The sequence below is a fragment of the Budorcas taxicolor genome, chromosome 18, assembly GCF_023091745.1.
Source record: "Budorcas taxicolor isolate Tak-1 chromosome 18, Takin1.1, whole genome shotgun sequence".
In the NCBI taxonomy this organism is placed as follows: Eukaryota; Metazoa; Chordata; class Mammalia; order Artiodactyla; family Bovidae; genus Budorcas; species Budorcas taxicolor.
In genome coordinates, this window is record NC_068927.1 from 47784405 (window position 1) to 47810048 (window position 25644).

Here is a 25644-nt window from a genome sequence, read left to right on the forward strand (position 1 = left end):
GAGCGCATATATCTGTGCACACACGTGTGAAATGCATGTAAGTGAACATGCCTGGGGAAGTTGATAGTGAACTGTGATCTGTGAAAACTTGTGCAGTGTGTGTGTGTGTGTGTGTGTGTGTGTAAATGTCTCAGGTGTAAACGTGCTGGGCAATCAGAGTGGGTGGGAATGAAAGGTAGGGTCCGAGGCCACCAGCACTGAGCCCAATGTGCGAATGCTTTGGCATGGGTCTTGTGAGTTCTAGTTCACATAGCTTCCCTCGGTCTCTTTCTATCTCTTCTTTCCTTCTGGGTGTCTCTGTCTCTCTCCCTCCCTCAGTTCATCTTGATTTATTTTCTTTTCTCCACCACTTTGAGAGTGTCCTCTGACTCGGTGTCTTTCTCCCCATCTCTCTCCATTAGGTGGTTACCTCTCAGTCAGCCTTTAACTCTGTCACTGTCTGTGCCTGTACACGTCTCCGTTTTTCTCTTAAATATTAATTTATTTGGCTGTACTGGGTCTTAGCTGTGGTGTGCAGGATCTTTAGTTGTGGCATATAAGCTCTAGTTCCCTGACCAGGACTCAAACCCAGGCCCCTGCATTGGGAGCGAAGAGTCTTAGTCACTGGACCACCAGGGAAGTCCCCATTGTTTTTCTCTTTCTATTCTCATCTCTCCCTCTCTCCCACCCGATGCTCTGTCTCTCACACACACCAGGAGCTCAATAAATATTTGCTCTCAGTCAAATATTTGGATTCCGCCTCTTTCTTTTATTCGTTTCTCCGTCTTTGAGTCTTCCTGACTGTCACATATTTGAATTTTATAACCATATGCTGGTAGGCCTGCCCTCCCCACCCCAGTGTGCGCCTATACACCCACACGGGATAAGCTTCTTCTGCCTGCTGATCTCCTGCAGGAATTGGAACTGCTCGCTTTCTCTCTCTCCCCTCCATGACCCCCATCTGGTCCTTCTCCCTACACAAGACGAGGCATCTACGAGGCATCTGGGCTGAGCCCCCGCAGCTCCATCCTTGACTCTAATCTAGTCTGTCTTCTTCCCTCCCGTTATTAACTCCTTGCCCTCCTCCCACGTTTCCTCTCCCAGCTGGCCTCACGCCTCCTGGGGAATGGGCTGGGTGCACAGCTGGAGGTTCTGTCTTGGGCTATCACCAGATGGTGTCCCTCAGGGCCCGGGCATGGGGCTGTCCGTTGCTGGGACCTTTAATTAGCATGAACCTTCCACCCTCCACCTTGGATGTTTTCCTTCTCTAGATGCTCCTGGGACCTCAAACTCTCCATCTTTCCATGCCTGTGGCCCCCAGGGAGCCAGGAAGGGGAAGTGATGTCAGGTGCCTGGAAAAACAGGCTTTCTACCTGCCTTCCACCCCCAAGACTCAGGAGTCCTGGCCATAAGCCCAGCCTATTTCAAAATCCAAGGGCTGAATCCCCAAAACAGAAGCCACTCAGACTCCAGAGTCCAGGTCCCTCCTTCCCAAGGACCTGGGGGTTCAGGCCTGCAGTCCTTCCCCCCTAGCCCCATACACACACACACACACACACACACACACACACACACACACACACAGGACTTAGGGCAGATGTTCACTGTCGGCTGATTTTCAAATCCTCCAGGGCCTGTGAGGGGGTGGGAGAGAGATTGGTGGTTAAATCCACTGACTCTAAGACTTAAGAGCAGATTTTCTGACCTCAGGTCATCCTTTCCCAACTGCACTCTGCTTCAGGCAGGGGCCCTAGTTGAGTCCCCAACGCCTCAGAAATTCGGGGTTCAGGCCATTAGCTTCTCGGTCATCAGAGGTCTGAACGTCCTGGTCTTAGCATCCTGGTGGGGGGGGGGGGCAGTGTCCATGTCCCTGCTATTTAGGGACACAAGAATCTGAGCTCAGAACAACGGAGTGTAGATCCCCAATCCCTACAGGTTTAAGAATGTCATACCCAGGGTCCCAGGCCCCCAGTTCCCCCTCTGTCGGCTTCGGGTTCCACCCACCTGCCCCGCCAGCTGCGCAGCGCACCGCCGGCCGGCAGCGTGGGAACGCCCCAGCTGGGCGACATGCAGCCGTCAGGACAAGCTGCGCGGTTCCCAGCCTCCCTGCCGGACTCAGCCCGGGCACCGCCGCCTCCCAGCCGTCGCCCGGCAACCACTGCTGAGTGGGGCGAGGGGGTGGTCCAGAACTGCAGGGTCCTGGGAAAGGAGGGGCGGGGGTGCTGGATTCCTGGATCTTAGGACGAGCTGTGATTTGCAGCGGTAAAAAGGCAGGCATTGAAGGCGTTTTGAGGTGGGGAAAACTGAACTCTCTCTTCTCGGGGGTCCCAGCAGCCCCCCAGGCAAACATGGTGCCCTCTTCTTGACCCACAGGCCCAAAGGAGCCGCGGGCCCCGCCTCCCCAGGGCGCGGAAACCAGCGAGTCCCCAAGGGTTCCCATTTATAGCTGCGTTTCCACTCAGCGCGGTCCCTCCAGGACCCGGGTTGAGCAAGTTTCTTCCACTCCTTCCCCTCCCTCCTCCTCACCCCCAGCCATCCCCCACCCCCGGCAGGGTGCAGATGTCCAACCCAGACGGTACCCCCGGCTTCAACCCAGGTGTTCCAGCTCCCAGACCTTAAGGGGGCTGGAGTGTCCACCCGCTGGCAGGGACGCCGCCCTGAGTGCCCCCATTCATCCGCGTCGGGCCGCGGGAGTTTCTCAATGGGAAGAGGGCGGGTATCCCAGGGGGCGGGCCGGGGCGGGGCGAGTGGGAACCAGCCCTCCAGGGTCTCTCGGAGACCTGGCGCGCCGAACTGGCAGGCGTTTCAGAGCGGCGGAGCAGACGAGGGGACCTCCAGGTCAGAGAGAGGGGAGCTTCTAGCCTGGGGCGAAGAGTCAGGAGCGGAGGGGACTCCAGGCCAGAGTGGTGGGAAGTGTGCTCCGAGAAAGGAACTGGCGGGGAAGCCAGTGCAACAGCAAGTCCGCTGGGTCTTGGGGGACACACTTAGGATGCTCGTGCCAGTACTCCTCGTCCTCTCCTTCTGCCTCAGGGGGCGTGCAGGTACCACGAGGGGCCGGCGCAGATACATACAGGGGAGGGTCGTTTGCCAGCTGTCGCTTTGCTGGGATAGATGGGGCTGAGGGTCCAGACTCCTGGGTCTGACGGAAGAGAACTCTGGGAGCCTGGGCTTCTGGGTCTGAGGGCAGAGCGGATTGGGGACTGGACTTCATCGGGAGCTCCTGACTATGCTAAGCTTGGCTCTGCTCCCTCGCCCCACTCTCTTAGGCCTGGCACCCCACTTTCTGCAACAGCCAGAGGACCAGGTAGTTCTGTTGGGAGACGAGGCCCGGCTGCCCTGTGCCCTGGGCGCCTACCGGGGACTGGTTCAGTGGACTAAGGACGGGCTGGCTCTAGGGGGCGAAAGGGATCTTCCAGGTGAGGCTTTATTATCTCTTCAGGGAGGGGCTGGCTCCAGGGTGAGGATGCTGGGCTTGAGCTACAACTGAAATTTCTAGTTTGACATTTTCAAGTTTAGGAAATTAATGGGCTCAGGGAAACATTTGGGTGTCTTGAATTTTCAGGATATTCTTTGGAGCTGACCCATAGGGTTTGGAAATTTTTATTTGGATTGTAAAATAGTGCATCAGTGCCAAATAGCACATAAAACATAAATGGAAGATTTGTCAAATAATTCTAAAATAGATATCAGTGTAACGACTACCCAGCCCTGTTGCCAGCTCCCCAGAAGCCCTCCTTATTATTCCCTTCTCTCGTGGCTCCCTCCCTCCCTACTACCTGCAGGTAGTATCTACTCTGATTTTTATGGCAATTGTTTTCTTGCTTTTTCTCCCCCTGAATTTATCATCCCCTTAAGTTTGTAGCGACACTGGACTGGGAAGGGATTAGAGTCTCTCTGGCCCAGCCCCCACTTTTGGTAGTGTCTTTCCAGTGTGAGATGCCTGGGGATGGAGGCCTGGGACCAGACACTCAGAACCACAGTGTGACTGCCTCTGTCCCTGACCCCAGGCTGGTCCCGGTACTGGATATCAGGGAATGCAGCGAGTGGCCAGCACGACCTCCACATTAGACCCGTGGAGCTAGAGGATCAAGCATCATATGAATGTCAAGCGACACAAGCCGGCCTCCGCTCTCGACCAGCCCGACTGCATGTGCTGGGTGAGGACTCAGCCCACTTATCCCTGTGGAGCCCGGGGGAGGGGGATTCACCACCCCGGGGAGCCGGGAATATCAGAGTCTGGGGAGAACGAAGGAGAGGGCAGTTAGAGCTGGGAAGATCAGGGTCTCTAGGACCCGGATCCAGCTCCGACCCCAGATCCACCCTACAGTGCCTCCAGAACCCCCCCAGGTGCTGGGCGGCCCCTCTGTGTCTCTGGTTGCTGGGGTTCCTGCGAATCTGACCTGTCGGAGCCGTGGTGATGCCCACCCTACCCCTGAGCTGCTGTGGTTTCGAGATGGGGTCCGGCTGGACGGGGCCATCTTCCGCCAGGTTAGGTCCAAGTCTCTGTGCCAGCCCTTCCTTGCTCATTCTGGGAAATTCGGGGGTCCACTCAGACCACAGGCTCATGCAGAGGAGAAGGGCATGAGAAGGCAGATTCAAGGCTTGGGATCCTTGGTATGTACTTAAGCATAGGAACTCTTAAGTCTAGACTGTGCGTGCAAGCTAAATCACTTCAGTCGTTTCCGACTCTTTGTGATCCCGTGGTCTGCCAGGCTCCTCTGTCCATGGGATTCTCCAGGCAAGAATACTGGAGTGGGTTGCTATGCCCTCCTCCAGTGGATCTTTCTGACCCAGAAATCGAAGCTGCATCTCTTATGCCTCTTGTATTGGCAGGCAGGTTCTTTACCACTAGTGCCACCTGGGAAGCCCCCATAGGGCTAGACTACCTGGGTTAAATCCTGGCTCAGTCACTTGTTAGTTGATTGATCTTAACTTCTCTGCCGCTCAGTTTACTTATCTGTACAGTGGAGTTAATAGTGGTATGCCCGTCTAGGATTACTGGAAGATTAAATAAAGGAATGTTTATAAATGCCTGGAAGAGTGACTGACATTAAGTACTACCTAAAGGTAGATATAATCATTATTATTCACAACCTACAGACCCCTTTGAAGGAAGGAACCATCGGGTCAGTGGAGAGCATCTTGTCTTTGACCCCTTCCAGCCATGATGATGGAGCCACCTTGGTTTGCCGGGCCCGGAGCCAGGCCCTGCCTGCAGGGAAGGACACAGCTGTCACACTAAGCCTGCAGTGTGAGTGGAATCAGACACTGGGCTTTGAGCCTGAGGTCCTTGGAAGAACCTGGGATCTGGATTTCAGGGCATGAGAAAGGCGGGGGCTGTGTACCTTGGTTCCCTGGGGGAATTGGGAACTGGAAGCCTAGACTGCTAGCTGAAAGGGAGAAGGGGACTGAGGATCAGACTCCTGGGGTGGAGGAGCTGAGAACTGGACTCCTAGGTCATCAGTGGAGGTGTTCCGTGTCCTTGCCCACTACTGACCATTGACTTACCTCTACAGACCCCCCAGTGGTTACTCTGTCTGCAGAACCACAGACAGTGCAGGAGGGAGAGAAGGTCACTTTCCTATGCCAGGCCACAGCCCAGCCTCCTGTCACTGGCTATAGGTGAGGACTCAGGTCATTTCTCCCCAGCCTGGAGGACCAGCTTGGGGAGGACTGGGGCTAGAACCTGAGTAGGTGTGCCTGAGGAGCAAGGACAACAATAACACCCCACCATCTTCGCAGATGGGCAAAGGGGGGCTCCCCGGTGCTCGGGGCCCGCGGGCCAATGCTGGAAATAGTGGCTGACGCTTCATTCCTGACTGCACCGGTGTCCTGCGAGGTCAGCAATGCAGTGGGTAGCGCCAACCGCAGCACAGCGCTGGACGTGCAGTGTGAGCCGGGGCGGAGCCGTGGGTGTGGCCAAGGCGGGGCGAGCAGAATGGGACAGCGGCTACCATGAGGCGTGGCTACGAAGAGCTGCTGGGGATGGTGGGCCCGATGTAGGATTTAGGCGGGATTTGGCTGTGCTGGATCAGTGCCAAAGTGGAGCAGGGGCGGGGCGAGAGTGGGGCTGAGGCTTGTGGGCCGGACGTGCGCGCCGAGTTAACTGGGGCTTCAACCCAATGGTCCCTTGTGGGTGTCATTTCTGAGCGTCTGCTCCGGAGTCAGAAGTTGCATCCCTCCCTGGTCATGTGGCCCCTCTTCGGTCTCCTCCAGTTGGGCCGATTCTACAGGCAAAGCCGAAACCCTTGTCGGTGGACGTAGGAGAAGACGCCTCCTTCAGCTGTGTCTGGCGCGGGAATCCGCTCCCACGGGTAACCTGGACCCGCCGCAGGGACGCACAGGTGAGGCCAGATCTGGGGCTTGTGGCCACGGCTGGCAGTAGGGGAGGGACTTCCTCCCAAGGTCGTGCCCTTGACGCCCCTTCCCTTTCTCAGGTGCTGGCCTCCGGGCCCACGCTGCGTCTTCCCGCGGTGGGGCCCGAGGATGCAGGCGACTACGTGTGCAGGGCCGAGCCGGGGCTCTCGGGCCAGGGCGGTGGCGCTGCGGAAGCTAGGCTGACTGTGAACGGTGAGAAAGAGGTGCTCCCTAGTGGACCCAGTGGGTTCTGGGATAAGAAGTGGGCAGAGGGGATGAGGTCTAATGGGAATGAGAGTGGCCATGAGAAGGGGTTGGGGTGCCTGGGGATTGCAGCTGGACCTACAAAAGGCTAGCCTCAGTAGGGTTCACGTTTGTCGAGAGGAGTGGGATGGTAGGTTGAGGTTAGTGGGGAGAGCGGAGGCCTGACCCCGCCAGCTCGAGAATGGGCTTTCGGGAGGGCGGGGCCTCTCCTCTGACTGGCCCACCATCTCCACACCAGCTCCCCCAGTAGTGACCGCTCTGCACTCTGCGCCCGCCTTCCTGAGGGGCCCCGCCCGCCTCCAGTGTCTAGTCTTCGCTTCCCCCGCCCCAGAAGCCGTGGTAAGGAAAGTCCGCGTTCTCATGACCCATCCGGCCACACGGACCTCCTAGACAGACTCCCCAAACCGCTGTGGTTATCTCTGACTTTTCCCAGACCCTGTCCACACCTTCTCGCCCTCCCGAGTCTTCTCAGTGACCTTCCTCTTTTGTGCCCCCAGGTCTGGTCTTGGGATGAGGGCTTCCTGACGGCGGGGTCACGGGGTCGGTTCCTGGTGGAGAACTTCCCAGCCCCAGAGGGCCTTGCGGGACAGGGTCCAGGCCTGATCTCTGTGCTACACATTTCGGGGACCCAGGAGTCCGACTTTCACAGGGGCTTCAACTGCACTGCCCGGAACCGATTGGGTGAGGGAGGCACCCAGGTCAGCCTGGGCCGTAGAGGTGAGATTCTGGGCCTGAAGACCCCAAATCTGAGGTTTTCAAACCCTCAAAATGCCACAGTTTCCAAACGGAAGACCCTCAAAGGCAGAGCCTTCAAACCTTGGGAGCCTCAAAACTAGGAGTCCCTTGAATCCTGAGATTCCACACCCCCAACAATAATTTAAATACAGAATCCTAAACTAAAAGACCTCTCACACTTAGGGACTCTAAAGAAGACAACCTCCAAATATAGAGAATTGCAAAGTAAAATACCTTCAAACTTTATGGCTTCTTAAAGTCAGGGAATCTAAACTTATGAAACCCCAAGTTCATGTGCTCTTAAACCCAGAGACCCCAAGCTAGGGGACTACTAAACTTGGGAATCCCCAAACTTGATGACCTTTGAGCAGAGGTTCCCTTACTCAAGCCCTGTTCCCCAGTTCCTGCTCAGTCATCTGCTCAGCCTCCTCAGGAACCCCCTCCCCTTCTTCCCACAGACTTGCTGCCCACTGTGCGGATTGTGGCCGGAGTGGCCGCCGTGGCCACGACTCTCCTTATGATCATCACTGGGGTGGCCCTCTGCTGCTGGCGCCACGGCAGGGGTCAGTGTCTGAGCCCCACCCCAGACCCCCACACAGGCCCTGTACACTGGCTGCTCTGGCCTTGGGGCTTGTCCCAGTCCTGCCTCTCCAGACTCACTTTGGGCTTGGCTCCCATTCAAAGCCTGGTTCCCAGCTCAAGCTCTAACTCCATCTCCTCAGGGTCACACCCCTCACCCTCCTCGGTCAGTGGTCTCTTTTGATTCCCAGCCTTCCAGCCTGATTTGCCCCAGTCCTCTCTCCTCCTGCTCACTGGTCTCCACAAACCGTGACCCAGCCCCATCACTTACCTTTGCCCTCACCTCCAATGTCCCTGGCCTCAGCCTCTTTCTCCAAGCAAAAGAACCTGGTGCGAATCCCAGGGAGCAACGATGGCTCCAGTTCCAGGGGCCCCGAGGAGGAGACAGGCAGCAGCAAAGATCAGGTAGGATGTGAGGGTCCCCAGACCTGATGGTACCTCAAAACCCAAATAATAACCCAGTCCCAGTTGTGATCCCCATCCCAATCGGGCCCCCAAAACTCAAATAGAGCCCTAGTCCCAACAGTGACCCTTAGATCCAAACGTCCCTCAAATCCAAGTATGCCCCATCCCAGTTATTCCCTAGCCCTATCCCTAGGGCTCCTTGTTGTCCTATGTCCAGACCCCAGCTCCCAGGTGCCCTTCGCCCTTCCTCCCTGGCCTCAGATGTTCAACTGAGGGTCTCTGGGGTCTGGCATCCCCTGCAGTGTAGTCTACACTCCCTCTCACTAAGCACTATACCCTAGGGCCCCATCGTGCACACAGACCACAGTGACCTGGTTCTAGATGAGGAGGGGGCTCTGGAGACCAAGGTGAGTGCTGGGAAAAGAGGGGCTCCCTTCACTGTGTCTCCAGCTCCCTCTCCACTTCTGTTCCCTCCTTTTTCATTCTGGCCCCTAGGTCCCTCTACCCACTTCTTATTTTTTAAATATTATCTATTTATTTGGTTGTGTTGGGTCTTAGTTGTGGCACGCAGGATCTTCGATCTTTGCTGCCGTATGCAGGATTTTTTTTTTTAGTTGTGACGTGTGAGATCTAGTTCCCTGATCAGGGATCTAACTGCATTGAAACCCTGCCTTGGCCTTCTGCATCGGGAACAGGGAGTCTTAGCCCCTGGACCAGCAGGGAAGTCCCCCTCTACCCAGTTCTTGCTGCCTCCTGGGCTGTCTCACCCACCTCCACAGTCTCAGTTGGTTTGTCTGCTGACTATGCCCATGTATCTGCCCCAGCCTTGGCTTGCATCTTGAGCCCCAGGTCAAGGTTATACCCTGACCTGTGCTTTCCCCATCAGAGGCCCACATCCCACATCAGGCCTCCTAGATGCCTCTCCCCGGTTGCTTCACCCAGGCCCCTTCTGCCTACCAGGTTCCACACTAGCTTCATATTTCCCCAAACTTGTCCTTTCTTTGGGACCCCATTTTTTTGGGGCTCCAGTGACCGCGGTTCCCAGTCCAGAGCCCTTCTCTCTCTCTCTGCCTAGCAGATGCTAGTCTCTTGGCCTGAAACACTCCTTTCTTCACGTGTGCATGTATGCTAAGTCGTTTCAGTCCTGTCTGACTCCTTGTGACCCTATGGACTGCAGCCTGCCAGGCTGCTCTGTCCATGGGATTCTCCAGGCAAAAATACTGAAACGGGTTGCCATGCCCTCCTCCAAGGGATCTTCCTGACTGGCGGATCAAACCCACATCTCTTATGTCTCCTGCATTGGCAGGCAGGTTCTTTACCTCTAGCACCACTTGGGAAGCCCCCTTTCTTCACATACCTACCTAATTCGCTCCATTATTCCTCTGGTGTCAGTTCAAACATTTCTTCTTCTTCTTTTGCTTTTAAGATTGATTGATTGATTGATTGATTGGCTGTGGTGGGCCTTTTGTTGCTTCCGGCAGGCTTCTCTCTAGTTGCAGAGAGCAGAGGCTACTCTCTAGTTGTGGTGTGTGGGCTTCCCATCTTGGTGGCTTCTTATATAGCAAAGTTCAGGCTCTAGGGCACATTGCAACACATGGGTCCAGTGGTTGTGAAGCACAGGCTTGGATGCTTCATGACACGTGGGCTCTTCCTGGACCAGGGATCAAACCAGTGTCCCTTGCACTGACTGGTGGATTCTTAACCACTGGACCACCAGGAAAGCCCTCAAACATTTTTTGTGCTGGAAACTTTTGCTTCTCTCCTCTTAGCCCCAATCATTCTGTTTCACCTGTCACAGCTATGACCACTGTGATCTAGGCTTCCCCACCACAGTCTGAAGGTTCTCCCATCACTGTTCCAGTCACTCTGCCTGAATTTCCTCCATCGCATCCCTGACCCTTCCTAGTTCTGTCTGGTGACTCATCATTTCTCCTTTGACCTGCGATCTCCATGAAGATGGGACTAGGTCTATTCTAGAGAGAGATGTCTCCAGCAGCAGCACAGGGCATGACATAGAATCAAAGCCTCTGGGCTGTTGGGCAAATGCAAGAATGGATGTCTTGATTGATTTCCATTTCTCTCTCTTGTTCCCTCTGCATCTCCTTCCATACCACCATCCCTTGGCAGACCTCTGTCTCTGCCTTTCTCTGTCCATCTCTTCTGTCTTTTCATCTCTTGTTACTGTTTTTGTGTCTCTTTGCCCTTCTACCAGTCTATATGTCTCTGGATTCTCTGCCTGCTCCTCCTTCTATCTTTTTGTCTCTCCCTAGGTATGGTTCTTTCTCAATGTCTCTCTCTATTCACTTACCATCACCCCTGTATACCCTCACATACCTTACCAAGTCCCATTTTGTCCCCTCAGGACCCAACCAATGGTTACTACAAGGTCCGAGGAGTCAGTGTGAGCCTGAGCCTTGGAGAAGCCCCTGGAGGAGGTCTCTTCCTACCACCCTCCTCCCCTCTTGGACCTCCAGGAACCCCTACCTTCTATGACTTCAATCCACATCTGGGCATGGTCCCCCCCTGCAGACTATATAGAGCCCGAGCAGGCTATCTGACCACACCTCATCCTCGAGCTTTTACCAGCTACATCAAACCCACATCCTTTGGACCCCCAGATCTGGCCCCCAGCACTCCCCCCTTCCCATATGCTGCCTTCCCCACGCCCAGCCACCCACGTCTCCAGACTCATGTGTGACATCTCTCCCGCTGAAGAGTCCTGGGATCTTCAACTAGCATAATGGATTGTCCTGATTTCTGAGTAACCAGAACAAACTGGCTATGGAACAAACCCTTCCAAAATTGAACCTTGAGGGGAGGGAAAGATCATTGCAGTTGCCTGGGTCATTGCAAGAAAGCTACTGGGCTTGCCTCTTCCTCTGTATAAAAGAGATTCAAGAGGGCAGATGGGCCCTTTGCAGAGGGATGGGGACAGGGGTTATGGGAGTTAGGGACAGAGAAGGAAATTGCTTCCAAACATTAAAAGAAGAGATTTCAAGATGGCCACTCACATTAAGAAGAAAGGCAACATAAAGCAGATCAAGATACAGGATCTGCCCTTGCTATCCCCGAGGGATACTTTGCTTCACCCATGGAATTGCTGCCAAAATGGCCATTCATTCCCTGGGAATCCAAGATGGCCACCATCTTGATTCTTTCTACCTTCCTTAAAGGCCCTGGAAGAACTGGACCCAAGAAGTAAGGACAAGGTGAGGGCTGTTGTGGTGGGAAGGGGGGAAGGAGTGCTGTTGGAATCTGGGAATGAGAATATTTATGTTCAATTAAAAAAAAAAGTTGCAAAGTGAATATCTTAGAAATCCCCTGGCATTATTACTGTCTATCAAGGAAGGGGTCCATTGAATCTGCCCCAAGGCCCTTCTTCTTACCCTAGACTACGAAGTGGCTGTAGAAAAAAAACATGAGCCACCTCGCAGCCCTTTACTATCCACTGAGCACTCGTGCTGCAGTCGTGGGGTCGTAAAGAGTCAGACACGACTGAGTGACTGAACTGAAGTGAGCACTCTAAGCTCTTTTAAGATACATCTGGACAAACAAACTTATGCAGATGCACACACATGACAGGATTGCCCCAGCCTGCTTGGGGAAGACAATTCTACACTGTATTTTGGGAAGAGAAGGAAGTGAACCCTGAAGGGGAGGCAGCAAAGGAGAGGCTAGGGGTGGGAGAAGAGAACTGTCCTGATCCTCAGAGCAAGAATGGGGGTTGACCCTTATCTTGAGGTGATGGGTACCTGACTCAGCTCATCCTTAAAGAAAGGGTCTGGGGGCTTTGGTTCATGCATCCTTGATCTAGGAATTAAAGGTCTACTTGACTAGGGCTCCTGGAAAGCAGAGGAGAAGGCCTGGACTTGTTGATCTTAGGGAGAAAGGGCTGAGGGCTTGGTCTCTGGTCCAGAGAGAGAAGGTGCCTGGGACCCAGACTCTTGGATCTGGGAGAAGAGGACTGGGTGTCAACTGCTGTGGGGTTTTGTTTGTTTGTTTGTTTTAAATCAAGCCATTTTATTGAAGGGTTTCAGAGGAGGATCGAAAGGCTGGGAGAACAATGAGATCAGACCTCCTTTTCCTGGCCAGAATCTCCCTAGCTTCACAATCGTTTAAAGCTCAACTGCTGTGTTCTTGATTGAGGAAATTTTGGAGGCCTAGGACCTCAAGAGGGGACCTCAAGAGGATTTGGGGGTGGGGTCGGGGTTCCTGTGCTGGCGTCCCTGGAAGAGAAGAAAGACGTTTAGTGAGGGTCTGGGTCCGAGGGAGGAGAAAACTGGAGGTGACAGTCTTGGAGAACTCAAAATCCACAACTACGGAGCCTGTGACCCAGACTCCCGGGTAGGCCCTTCCATAGGAGGGACGCCTGGAGTCTCAAGGGGGCGGGGGCCTGGCGCAGGCTCCCACCCGGGGGTTCCAGGCTGCTCAGCTGTGCGCAAAGCTGCCACGCTATTGTCCTGGCCAGGAAGGCGGGGCCGGCGCGGGGCGGGGCTGGCGGCGCCGGCGCAGCTCGGGGGCGTCGGCGGAGGAGGCGGCGGCTGTGGCGCTGGGAGCTCCTGTCACCGCTGGGGCCCGGCCGGGCGGGAGTGCTGGAGACGTGAGGGCTCGAGGGCCCGGACATGGGGCCCGCCAGCCCCGCCGCTCGAGGTCTGGGCCCGCTGCTGCGGTTGCTGCCACTGTTGCTGCTGCTTCTGCGCGTGCAGCTCGCCGAAGGGAACCTGGCCGGTGGGAGCCCCAGCGCAGCCGAGGTGAGGCCCGGCCGGGCCCTAGGGGGTGGGGGAAGGGGCGGGACCGGGCCTCTGGACCCCGGGGCGGATAGGTCCGGAGCAGAAGGCGCAGTCTTTTCAGCCAGGTGGCCAGCCCTCAGGCGCCCCTAATAGCACTAGGCATTCAGAAACCCCTAAGTCCAGGCCCTAGCTCGTCCCGAAGTCTAGCCCCTTGAGACACTCTGGACCTAGGTGACTCAGCCCCAGCCCATCTGAATAGGACCCGCCGGGCAGCAAGGCACCTAGAGCCAAGAGTCTGGGCCCTTTTTATCCTCGGGACCCATGTGAAGGCTCCCTCAAGGCTCCCAGAACCCAGGAGGCTAGACCTCCAGTCACCGCCCCCCCAACCCAGGATGTAGCTCTCCATCCCCCAAGGACTTAGTGTCCAGGCCTGCAGGGCCCTGAAGCCAGGCCTTGTGGTCTTTCCACTAGAGAAGGATGCGAGTGTGAGCTAGGGGCGGAGGGAGGAGGGGCCAGAACGCCTGGGTTCTGGCCTTCTCCCCCGCCATTCAAGTTTAACCCCTTCGAGCTCCAGTGCGGCTGCGCTGGGGTGAGGGCGGGGCTTGTCTCCGCGGCAACAAGGCCGTGAGAATCCCGGGAGACCCCGAGTCGCCATAGCAACGGCAGAGCTGGGGCGGCCCCCAGCCCAGTGGGAGCTGTTTCCCAGGGAACCAAACCTCCACAGAGGCGGGTGCGCGACGCTTGATGGAGGGGGCTGGTGCTGAGGGTGTGACCATCTGGGTCCTAGGGAGCAAAGGACCGGGGGACTCACATGTCAGCGTCCCCCGTGCCCTCGCTGATCCCTCCGCCCCACCCCCAGGCCCCCGGGTCTGCGCAGGTGGCTGGACTATGCGGGCGACCAACCCTTCACCGGGACCTGCGCACCGGCCGCTGGGAACCAGACCCACAGCTCTCACGACGCTGTCTTCGGGACCCGCAGCGTGTGCTGGAGTACTGCAGACAGGTAGGCGGGACCGACTGAGAGGGGCGTGGCCAGCACAAAAGCGGGTCCAAGTTGGGACCCCGTTGCCCTTAAGAAGCTAGCCGTGCAAAGGCAAGGTCCGGGGAAATGAGGGGTTCAAGAAGGCATGGGAAACTAGGGGACATGGCCAACAAAGAGGCAAAGTTAGGATAGGACTTACCTGTTTTTGAGAAACTAGGTCAAGAAAAGAGAAGAACCATGCAAACACGGCCAGCTGAGGACAGTGTCCAGTGATGAGATGGAATTTAACAATGTGGTGGACACTTTAAAGAGCAGGTGTAGGTGGGCGTGGCAATTAAGAGGCGGGGCTAAGACAAAAAGACCTCGTGGACTCGAGTGACTCGGAAAGGGATGGAACCCAATGGGAGAGTAGAAAGCTAGGAGGTGTGGCTATGAAAAAGCAAGTCTAACACAAAAAGAAAGGATCCTGAGAGGCCAGAGGCGAGGCTTAAAGAAGGGTGGAATCTATGGGGAGATGAACTTGATTGGGGGAAGGGGCAGAAGCGACTAGAAAAGAGGTGGGCTTAGAAGGACAGCTTTGGGGTAATGGAGGGACCTTCATAGAGAAACCCGACAGGCAAAGGGGTGCAGCCTAAGGATGGAAGAGAGAGGTACTAAGGGGCGTGCCAGTGACGGGTGGGGCTTAGATATCTTAAGTCCTGTTCTACTGAGAAGCAGGGCCTAGGAAAGAGTGGTTCTTTCGAATACTAGAGCCTTGAAAAGGGACACGCCGGCGCAGGAGCGCACCTGGTAGGGGAGAGACAGAGGGCTAATCGCCCCGACTCGGTGCCCCCAGATGTACCCGGAGCTGCAGATTGCCCGTGTGGAGCAGGCGACGCAGGCCATCCCCATGGAACAATGGTGCGGGGGTGCCCGGGGTGGCCACTGTGCCCACCCCCACCACCAAGTTGTGCCTTTCCACTGCCTGCGTGAGTCACAGGCTGGCGGGTTGGGGAACGGAAGGTGGGAGGTTGGGTGGTAGTCCCCAGGGGGTGAAAGTCTGGCCCTGGTCTCAGGCTCACATTAGGGAGCTAGGTGCCTGAGTCCACAGTGGGACAGAAGCCTCTGAGGATAAAAGATCTGGATTCTGGGGTGGGGGTAGTGGGTAGGGCTGGTGGCTATGGGAGTGTCTCACACCGATGCTGCCCATTTTCCAGCTGGCGAATTCGTGAGCGAGGCCCTGCTGGTGCCTGAAGGCTGCCGGTTCTTGCACCAGGAGCGCATGGACCAGTGCGAGAGTTCAGCCCGGAGGCAGCAGGAAGCACAGGAAGTAAGGGCCCAGCCCCTCATCCTCCCACCCCTCCCGAGAACCCAGGATTCCAATCCCCTAACACCCTCCTCCTCCACAACCTGAGTCTGAGCCTCAGCCCGCTCTTCCCAGTGGGACAGAACCAGGAATCCAGGCTCCAAGCCCCATCAGGTCCTCAGACTCAGGCATCCAGGCTCCCCCTCCACCCTTCCTTACTCCCCAGTCCTGGTATCTATGCCCACTCTTCCCACAGGCCTGCAGCTCCCAGGGCCTCATCCTGCATGGCTCAGGCATGCTTTTGCCCTGTGGCACAGATCGGTTCCGAGGTGTGGAATATGTGTGCTGCCCACCTCCAGTGACCCCCAACCCATCTGGGACAGCAGTCGGGTGAGTGAGAAGGAACCTTCCAGGCCCAGCCCTCCAGGCTCCTGAGGCAGGAGATGGAAGCCTGGGGACCTGGACCCACGTTCTTATTTTCTTGGGTCTTCTGCTCCCTCAGTGACCCCTCCACCCGGTCCTGGCCCCCGGGAGGCAGAGTTGAGAGGGGTGATGACGAGGAAGAGGAGGAATCCTTCCTGCAGCCAGTAGATGATTACTTTGTGGAGCCCCCACGCGCTGAGGAGGAGGAGGAGGAGGACAGAGTCCCACCCTCAAGCTCCCAGACCCCTGCAGGGGTCAGCAAAGGTGAAGCCATCTCTAAACCCCACCCTCTCCACCCTAGAAGGAGGATGATTTAAGAGAGCTTTGGTATAGGGGCATTTGAGAAGGGACCTGCTGGGGAGAAGCCCTGTGGGGGGAAATGGGAGGGATGGAAATGGCTTTGGATAAAGTAGAGGTGAAAGGGCCACCCTGTGAGGAAAGCAAAGGGTAAGGGTGGTTTGGGAGTACTCAGGAGTGAAGGAGCCATTTGGTATGTCTGAAGGATTATTTGGTGGAAAGCTTGAAGGATAGTGTGATAGATTCCTAAACTTTGCAAGAACAGGTCCAATTCAGAACCACATCTGTGATGCCAGGCAGCAGCTATGGTTGAAGTGAACACACAGGGGTCTCCACTACGCTCTAGGAAATGCAGTTCTCTGGGAAGGGAAGCTGACCTGGAGCTGGGCTTCAGGCTGACTCCTGGATTCCCGGCCTTGCAGTGACTCCCACCCCGAGACCCACAGATGGTGTGGACGTGTACTTTGGCATGCCTGGAGAAATCAGCGAGCATGAAGGCTTCCTGAGGGCCAAGATGGACCTGGAGGAGCGCAGGATGCGCCAGATTAATGAGGTGATGGTACTGGGGGCCCCAGGATCCCCCATAACACAGAGCTCCCTAATTACCAGGAAATTGCTCAGGGACACATTGAGACTACCTCTCAAGGTTCCCCCAGCCTCCATCATCCCCCAGCCCTCCACCCACCCCTAAGATGACCAAGGATCCCCAAACCACCTAGAGTCCCATTGAGACACCGCCAGATTCCATGGACACTCTGATGTGTGGTACTCTTCCACTTTAAATGCCTCCCGAATCCTCTCTCTTGGTGATCCAAGAGGCCGTGGGACTTAAGGGATCTGGAGACTCTGAAGAAGGATGGGATGTGGGGACCTAACTGGGTACAGCAGAGTGGCTTCTAGGGTCCTGAAGCTCCCCTTTCCCAGGTGATGCGTGAGTGGGCCATGGCTGACAACCAGTCCAAGAACCTGCCTAAAGCCGACAGACAGGCCCTGAATGAGGTAGGACAGCCTCCAGAGTGTCCTGCTTGGGTACTTGGGCCTATCCACTACCTGGGGCATAATGAGCTTCAGCCTGGCTCAGGCTTTTTCTGGCCTCTTTCAGTTTCACCTCTTCCTACTGATACGGGCTTCTCCTGGCCCCACCCCTACCCTTGGCTCCGCCTCTCTTGGCCTACATCCAATCTGACTTTGCTTTCCTCTTCCTCCTCCTCCCACTGGCCATATTTTACCCTGTCTTAACCTGATCCTAACCTCTGAAGGCTGGCTCTGGAGACCTCTCCCAAGCTGGGGCCCGCAGACACAGCCAAGTCCTTTTCAGCCTCTCTCTGATGCTCAGCCCTGCCCCCCCACCCCCGACTCTGGTCCTGCCCCTCTCATCTCACTTTTACCCAATCCCTCCTCAGTAGACCCAGCCTCATCACTCTCCCAGCCACCTCTCTCAGCCTCACCTTGGCACAGCCCTACCCTGTGTAGACCCAGCTCAGCTTAGCCCCATTCCCTGACTCCTGCCCCCGCTCCACTCAGGCTTATTTAGTTACAGCCTGTCTCCAGAGGGCCCTGCCCAGGCCTAAGGCCACCTTTCCTGCAATACTTGGTCCCTTTCAGCTTCACAGGCTCTGTTCTTACACCCTTCCTACCGATACAGTGGGCTTCACCCGGGCTCCCAGTAGAGCTGGTTCTGCCCCTACTCTACCTGGCCCCTCCAGCCAGTCTCCTGTCTTCCAGTCCCACCCCAGGTCGACTCTGCCTAGGCCTGGATCCACGGCATCCCACCCTACTTATGGTCCAATAGCCCTCCCTTTCCAGACTTCCTTTGACCTGGGTTTCATCCAGCTGGGCCTCTTACCTGACCCTGTGCCCACCCCGTCACCAGCACTTCCAGTCCATCCTGCAGACCCTGGAGGAGCAGGTGTCCGGCGAGCGACAGCGCCTGGTGGAGACCCATGCCACCCGAGTTATTGCCCTGATCAATGACCAGCGCCGGGCCGCCTTGGAAGGTTTCCTGGCAGCGCTGCAGGGGGATCCGCCTCAGGTACGGGAGCCGTGGGGCATGGGCGGAGGGTAGAGGGTGGAGAGGGCTGGGACGGGCCTGGGCAGCCTCTATCCCTTCCACAGCCGGAGCGGGTCCTGCTGGCCCTGCGGCGCTACCTGCGAGCTGAGCAGAAGGAGCAGAGGCACACACTGAGGCACTACCAGCACGTGGCCGCCGTGGACCCCGAGAAGGCCCAGCAGATGCGCTTCCAGGTGCTCAGCTCTTCCAGCTCCAAACGCTCTGCCATCCCTCGGACCTTGGTCTCTTGGACCCCATCCCTCAGATGCTTCTCTTGCCCCTCAGACCCTCTTTCTTTTTTAGCAATTCATTTATGCATCTATCTCTGTGGGGCTGAGCTGGGTCTTTGTTGCTGTGCAAGGGCTTTCTCTAGTTGTGGCGAGTGGGGGCTGCTCTTCCTCGTGGTGCTCAGGCGTCTCACGGCAGCGGTTTCTCTTGCTGTGGAGCACAGGCTCGAGGCGTGCGGGCTGCAGTAATTATAGCCCGGGGGTTCAGTAGTTGTGGTGTGCCAGCCCAGCTGCCTCAGGGCATGTGGGATCTTCCCAGACCAGGGATGGAACCTGTGTCCTCTGCATGGGCAGGTGGATTCTTAACCACTGGACTACCAGGAAGTCCCTCAGACCCTCTATCTGCCCCTTGGACCTCCTTCCTCTCCCTGGATCCCCCCTTCTGTGCCTGGGACCCATTCTAATCCCTCAGATCCCTAGTTCCTGACCCTGGAACACTGCCTCCACCACCCCCTGTGCCTCTGATCCCTTTCTTGTTCTCGAATTCCCACTTGCTGCCCTTTGGATTCTTATTTCCTGTCCTAGAATCCCCCTCCTGTGCCTGGAACCCTGTTCCCGTCCCTCAACGCTCCTTCTTCCCTAACTCTGCTTGTTTCTCCCTAAAACCCCTGTTTAGTGCCTTTAGATCCTAATTCTTATTTTTCAGATACTCTCTTCCTGTCCAAGAATACTGATTCCATACTCTTGAGCTCCAGGCCTTGCCCTTGAACCACATCATTTCTAACTTTTTATAATGAATTATATTTATTTATTTTTAATTATAACAAATTATAATTTATTTATTTTAAAATTTATTTATTTATTTTTAATTATAGCAAGTTATAATTTGTTTAAATAGAAACAAATTATATTTATTTATTTTTAATTTTTGGCCACACCCTGTAGCACATGGGGTCTTAGTTTCCTAACCAAGGCTCAAACCCACATCTCCTGCCTTGGAAGGCACAGTTAACCATTGGACCACCAGGGAAGTCCCCATATGACTCCAATTCTACTTCCTTCTCCAGACCCCCTCAAACCTTGCTTCCTACTCCTCAGACCCTACTTTCTGCCTCTCCCCCAACTCATCTCCTCTTGCTGTCTTCTATACCATAGTCATACCCTAGACTCACCATGCCTCCTGTGCCCAGCCTTTCCTAGCAGCTACTCCTTTTCCTTCTTCCTTGCTTTCCTTCCCAAGACTCTCACCTCCTGTCTCCCATCCATCTTTTCCTTTTCATTGTATTTTGCTTCTCTTCATCCAGTTTCCCGCCCCCCATGGCCCAATTCCTGGCCCCTGTACCCTCCTTCCTGTCCATTGTAGGTGCTACTATTCCTGGGACCCTCCTGACCTTCCTCCTTCACCCTGCCTCAGTTTCCCCTTCTGTAGCCCACACGGCTCAGTTCATCCCTCACACTCACTCCCCAACAGGTGCAGACCCACCTTCAAGTAATTGAGGAAAGGATGAATCAGAGCCTGGGGCTGCTTGACCAAAACCCCCGCCTGGCTCAGGAGTTGCGGCCCCAGATCCGTGAGTGCCTGACCATGAGCCCCCAACCTTTGACTCCCCTGCCATTTCAGTTATCTATTCCTATGTAACAACCATCCCCCCCACCCCGACACACACACACAGACTTAGTGGCTTAAATCAGTCATTTTCACTGCTCATGATTCTGCCATCTGGGTTGTGCTGGGTGCTTCTTCTGCGGGTCTTGTCAGTAGGCAAGCGTGTAGCTACCTTGGGCTAGCAGGTCACCTAGGAGCTAGGACTCTGGCACGAATGAGCCTCCCTCCCTCCAGAGAGGCCTCTCTTCTCCATGGAACCCCTTCATGCGGTCTCTCCAGCAAGGCACATGGACTTCCGTGGTGGTTCAAGCTCCCCAAAGCACCAAAGTAGAAAGTGTCAGGTCTTCTTAAGACCTGGGCCCACTTGGTTAAAGCAAGTCACAAACCCAACCCAGATTTACACTATGGGATCTATTCAAAAGCGTGAATACCAGGAAGTGCAACCCCCCCAGAGCCCCTAGATCTATTGTAACTTCCTCCTGGGTCTCCCTAATTCTCCTGCTCTGTAAGGAGGCCATTCTCTATTTATTTGGCTACACCCTGTCTTTGCTGTGGCATGCAGGATCTTTAGTTACGGCACGTGGCCTCTTAGTTGCAGCATGTGGATTCTAGTTCTCTGACCAGGGATTGAAACTGGACCCCTACGTTAGCCACTGAACCACCAGGGAAGTCCTGAGGAGGCCGTTCTCTTGAACTTCAACCTCGCTTCTCCAACATTCAGCTCCCTGTTTTCCCACATCTCACATATGGCTCCCCCCAATCATGCTGTTGTTAGGGTGCCATTCATTCACCCTAACAGGCACCATCCTGTTTTGGGGATCCCTGTGTTCATGAAACCACCCCCTCTCTGCATGTTCCACTCAGAGGAACTTCTCCACTCTGAACACCTGGGCCCCAGTGAGCTGGAAGCCCCTGCCCCAGGGGGCAGCAGTGAGGACAAGAGTGGGCTACAGCCCCTGGATCCCAAGGGTGGTAAGTTAACCCAAATGCACATAACTGCGGACCTTGGGGGCCAGGCCCTCAATCTCAATTCTGATCCCCTAAAGTCTGGAGGTGTCTTAGCCACCGGGTGAGCAGTAGAGGGTGGGAAGGAATGTCTAAGGTTTGGAGGCCTCTGGAGGGTCCTCGATCCTCCTTCCTCGGCCCCCGGGAGGGGGTGTCCCCACACTTTCTTCAGTGATGCTCTCCTCTCTTCACGGTTCCGCCTGTCTTGTCTCCTCTGGCTGCCAGCAGATACCCTCATGGCCCTTCCCAAAGGTGAGTAGCTCACAGAGTAGCCCCTGGTCACCACATCCCTCTGAGTCCTTGAGCCCAGAGTGGAAAAGGGCCCACATACTGGGAACCCCAGGCCTCCTGGCGTGGGGTCTGGTGCCCCTCTGACCCCTTCCTCAGGCAGGGGTATCACCATTCTGGACTCTCAGGAATGAGATGGGATTTGGGGGTTAGGGTCCACAGAACAAGATGCCGCATCCTCTGGGAAAGACAAGATGACTCCCCTGGAGCAGTACGAATGGAAGGTAAGCCAGTCAGACCTGTGGGCACCTGAGGCAGGGCGGGAGGGGGTCCTGGATTCTTAGGTCTTCAGGAGGAGCACGCGGGGGGCTTGAATTCCTTGGCCTCGGAGGGAAGAAGGGACTGAGGACTTGCACTTCAGGGTCCTAGGGGAGAAGAGGGCGGGGGGATGCCCTGCTGGGCCCAGGGGAGGAGTTGGCTTGAACCCAGACTCCTGACACCTCCTACTCCCCCAGGTGAATGTGTCCATTCCAAGGGGCTTTCCTTTCCACTCATCGGAGATTCAGAGGGACGAGCTGGTAAGAGGAGGAATGTTCAGGGTACTTAGGGGGAGAGGTCAAGAGGTCAGTGGCTAGACTGTGACTCCCAAAGCCACACAGGGCCCTGGTCAGCCTCAAAGATGACCCCGGTGCCCTCTCCTCCCACTGCAGGCCCCAGCTGGCACAGGCGTGTCCCGAGAGGCCGTGTCCGGTCTGCTGATCATGGGAGCCGGCGGGGGCTCCCTCATCGTCCTCTCCCTGCTGCTCTTGCGCCGGAAGAAGCCCTATGGGGCCATCAGCCATGGAGTGGTGGAGGTAAGGGGCACAAAGACCTGGAGTGGGGAGGAGCCCCAGAGCCTGGGAGATCTGTGGTTGGGTCCCTACAGCCCACTTTCCCACCCCTGCCCCCGTTGCAGGTGGACCCCATGCTGACCCTGGAGGAGCAGCAGCTCCGTGAACTGCAGCGTCATGGCTATGAGAACCCCACCTACCGCTTCCTGGAGGAACGACCCTGAACCAACCCCCTTCACCCCTTCAGCTGAGCCCAGACCTTCCCTCTTCCTGGAACCCCTGAACCCTAACTCCCAGCCTGGGGGAGAGGGTGAAAAAGTTCATTTCAGACCCTTTGTGATGGGGCTGGAAATTCTTATTTCCCGTTTCCAATTCCAAATTCCATCCCTAAGAAATCCCTGGGTATTCCCAGCTGCCCTCCCCACCTCCTTGAGACCTCCTCACTTTAATTTATTTTGTACATTAATTTATTGTCCTTAAGGTGACCAGCAGCTTGGTCCCAGTGTCTGTTGTTCCCTGGAATTCATCCTCCCCTGTGTCCTCCACTAATATCCCAATAAAGTCCTCTTCCCCACCAGGCCATCCTTTGTCTGTCTGGGGGAATGAGGGTGTAATCAGTTCTGGACATTGGTGTGCAGCCCCACCCAGACCTCCTTCACATTTTTAAACTGTGTGCTCAGTCACTCAGTCGTGTTGGATTCTTTACAACCCCGTGGACTGTAGCCTGCCAGGCTCCTCTGTCCCTGGGATTTTTTAGGCAAGAATAGCGGAGTGGGTAGCCATTTCCTCCTCCAGAGGATCTTCCCAACCCAGGGATGGGACCTGCCTCTCCTGTATCTCCTGCATTGGCAGGCGGATTCATTACCACCCCGGTAGATCTTTAAATTTGGGCGGGACCTTGGAAGGGGGCGGGGTCCAGAATCTAGGATAGGCTCTCCCGCCCACCCAGGAGCTTTCCGTGGTACTGAACGGACTGCCCCTTCTAGGCCAGTATCAGCTTGGTTTCAGCCTGGACTCCGAGGAGACTTTGCAAATTTCCCCTGCCTTCTACTCATACACAGTCACATACAACATCCATCCCTGACCTGTGAGCTCAGTGGAGGACAGGGAATCTTGAACCGTACTTCCCATTCCTAAGTCTTCATCCCTTCTTGGGGAGGCGATAGGAATCCCCCCTGGAGTGTGGAAATTCAACCACGTGTCCCAGTAAGGCTTATGTGTTGTCTGCGAGTGCATCCCATTTTGTGACATGCCAGAGCTATCCCTCTATACATTACTTGTTTCAAGAGGGTTGTTATGAGGATTAAAAGGAGTAATGTTTGTTGAGACATTGGAATTGTGCCTAGCACTTCGTAAGTATTTGTTGAATAAATTCTAAAATGACATGGGAGCAAACTCATATAGTACCCTGTGGCAGGCACTGATCCAAGGGCTTTACATGCATTGGCACACTTAATCACCCCATGAAGTAGGTACTACAGCTATCCTCATTAATAGATTAGGACATGGAGGCAAAGAGACATTTCATTACATTCTCAAGGTCGCCATTTAGGAAGTGTTGGAGCTAGAAATTCAACCCAGAAAACCTGGCTCCAGTGCCCACACTCTTGGCCATTTTGCTAACCTCCTGGCTAATAATCCATGTATGTCCCATATGGTGTTCAGGTTGCTCACTGCAAAATTTCAAGTGGTACCATTCATCTCCTACCAGGCTCCTCTGTCCATGGGATTTGCCAGGCAAGAGTACTGGAGTGGGATGCCATCACTTTCTCCACCTAGACACTGCAGATTGCATTTTTACCACAGCTTCCCAGCAGATGGCAGTAATATGTTGTGTCCCAATATCAGGATAGCACAATTTTCTGACAGACCTAAGGGAGGGAGCAGTATTTCTATTTTTCCCAAAGGACCAATGAGCTCACAGTGGTGAGCTCTACATAATATATACATATAAATATAGGTCGTGCATATTAAATATAGACGTGAAAAGTATTGGGAGAAAGATGTCTACATGATGCAAGTTGGATACAATGTTACAGTTTAAGAAGCAGTTTCTGGGACTTCCCTGGCGGCCCAGTAGTGTGACATCGTGCTTCCACTTCAGGGGGCACGGGTTTGACCCCCGGTTGAAGAACTAAGATCCCACATTCCTTGCAGTGTGGTCCAAAAAAGAACCCATGATGTTAGAAACATCATTCTGATCTGGTTTTAACATCAGGTCAGAAATCTATAACTAGCACTATAATCAGGGGAAAACCTGCCTTTCTATTTTCACAGCCAAGGGTGATTAACAGGCTAACACTGGGTAAGGAGCTCTGAGCAGGTGGGATAGAAAATGAAAGGCCATTTTGCTCAATATGCTCAGTGCATAATTCCTTAAGAATATTTGCATTTTAATGGATATACTTAAGAGTAATTAGTTTAAAAACACGGTTTTATTGAAATTCCAGCAGGAAAAATAACTTTACTATTGCTTATTTGATGCTCTTGTGTCCCTAAGCCACTCTTATTTTCCCATTGAAAGCAATTTAATTCTTCTTTTACTAAAGCAGTTTTCTTAGAGATATGTTGGGCTTCCCAGGTGGCTCAGTGGTAAAGAATCTGCCTGCCAATGCAGGAGAGGTGGGTTCAATCCCTGGGTCAGAAAGATTCCCTAGAGAAGAAAATGGCAACCCACTCCAGTATCCTTGCCTGGAAAATTCCATGGATGGAGGAACCTGGTGGGCCAGAGTCCATAGGGTCACAGAGTCGGACACAACAGAGCGCACACAAACATACATACAGACATGTTATCGTTAGCGGTGTCTGTGTGTGAATGTGTGTGTTTTGAAACATGTTGGGATACATATATGTCAACAGAATCTAAGATACTATCAAAAATAAATATCATTATTTTGTGTACCACAAAGGAAAAACATGCTGACCTTAAACTAGGTCACATAATTGACTGTAAGATGAATTCCTGTTAAGTTCTCCTTAGAACTGATGAAATATGACATATTTCTATGAATTTTTCATGGGTCAGCTGCCAGTATGTGAGTACACACACAGGCGCTGACGTGCTGGTCCCAAGCAGCTGATGTGGGAGGCTTGCGCTGGCACCGCCAATGACCCCACCTCCGTCTTCTTGTCCTTGGGTAGTACCCTCCTCCCCACAGATTCTGGGCTTGGCCACATGACGGACTTTGAGCAGTGTGGTGTCTGCAAGCATGGTGTGAGCAGGGGCTTGTTCTCTTGGAGCTACCATGTGAAGCGATCCTCCTACCCTCCCGGAGGGACCAGAGAGATGCTCAGTTCACTCTCAGGGGTTTCAGCCATCTTGCCCGAACTCTGAGACATGAGTGCCATTGCCCAGCCCAAGCAGGCCTCCAGCTGACTGCAGCCACACGAGTGACCAAAGCAAGATAGCAGAACTGCCCAGCTCAGCCCAGCCCAGCCTGCAAAATCATGGCCATAAAAAGCGATGGTTGTTTTAAGCCTTAGGTCTTGGGGTAGAGACACTGGCCCGCACCCTCAAATGTGCTTGGTTTGCTGTCCGTGAGAGGCTCCAAGCAGTGGGGGCTAACGTGGGTCAGAGGGCTTTCTGGAGGGATGAGATTAGAATGGAGGCCAGAGCAGAGGCTGTGGGGCAGATATGAGAAGAGGCATTGTGGACCAGGCCT

General features: G+C 54.8%; 2 protein-coding genes across 4 annotated transcripts; both read left to right on the forward strand.

Annotated features, from left to right (window-relative positions):
- The first annotated feature begins 2046 nt into the window (after positions 1-2046).
- On the forward strand, positions 2047-11055 carry KIRREL2 (kirre like nephrin family adhesion molecule 2). The gene is made up of 17 exons (XM_052656765.1): positions 2047-2175; positions 2780-3020; positions 3246-3395; positions 3987-4136; positions 4307-4467; positions 5080-5230; positions 5496-5601; positions 5722-5870; positions 6196-6323; positions 6417-6549; positions 6839-6939; positions 7098-7317; positions 7794-7904; positions 8219-8319; positions 8661-8726; positions 10682-10720; positions 10990-11055. Exons 1-17 carry the CDS (start codon positions 2047-2049, stop codon positions 11053-11055), a joined length of 2202 nt encoding a protein of 733 aa, XP_052512725.1.
- Positions 11056-12853: 1798 nt separating this feature from the next.
- Positions 12854-22562, forward strand: APLP1 (amyloid beta precursor like protein 1). Of its 3 annotated transcripts, none has more exons than XM_052655959.1 (17): positions 12854-13070; positions 13909-14052; positions 14867-14999; positions 15228-15340; positions 15573-15706; positions 15819-16003; positions 16459-16589; positions 16961-17035; positions 17910-18068; positions 18152-18280; positions 19785-19884; positions 20784-20891; positions 21150-21176; positions 21366-21436; positions 21668-21730; positions 21863-22006; positions 22108-22562. In XM_052655959.1, the coding sequence occupies exons 1-17, from the start codon at positions 12942-12944 to the stop codon at positions 22204-22206; spliced, it is 1944 nt and encodes a 647-aa protein (XP_052511919.1). In that variant the 5' UTR covers positions 12854-12941; the 3' UTR covers positions 22207-22562. The 3 variants fall into 3 exon arrangements, with proteins under 3 accessions (XP_052511919.1, XP_052511920.1, XP_052511921.1); XM_052655960.1 differs by having other exon boundaries at positions 21153-21176; XM_052655961.1 differs by lacking the exon at positions 21150-21176.
- The last annotated feature ends 3082 nt before the right edge of the window (positions 22563-25644 follow it).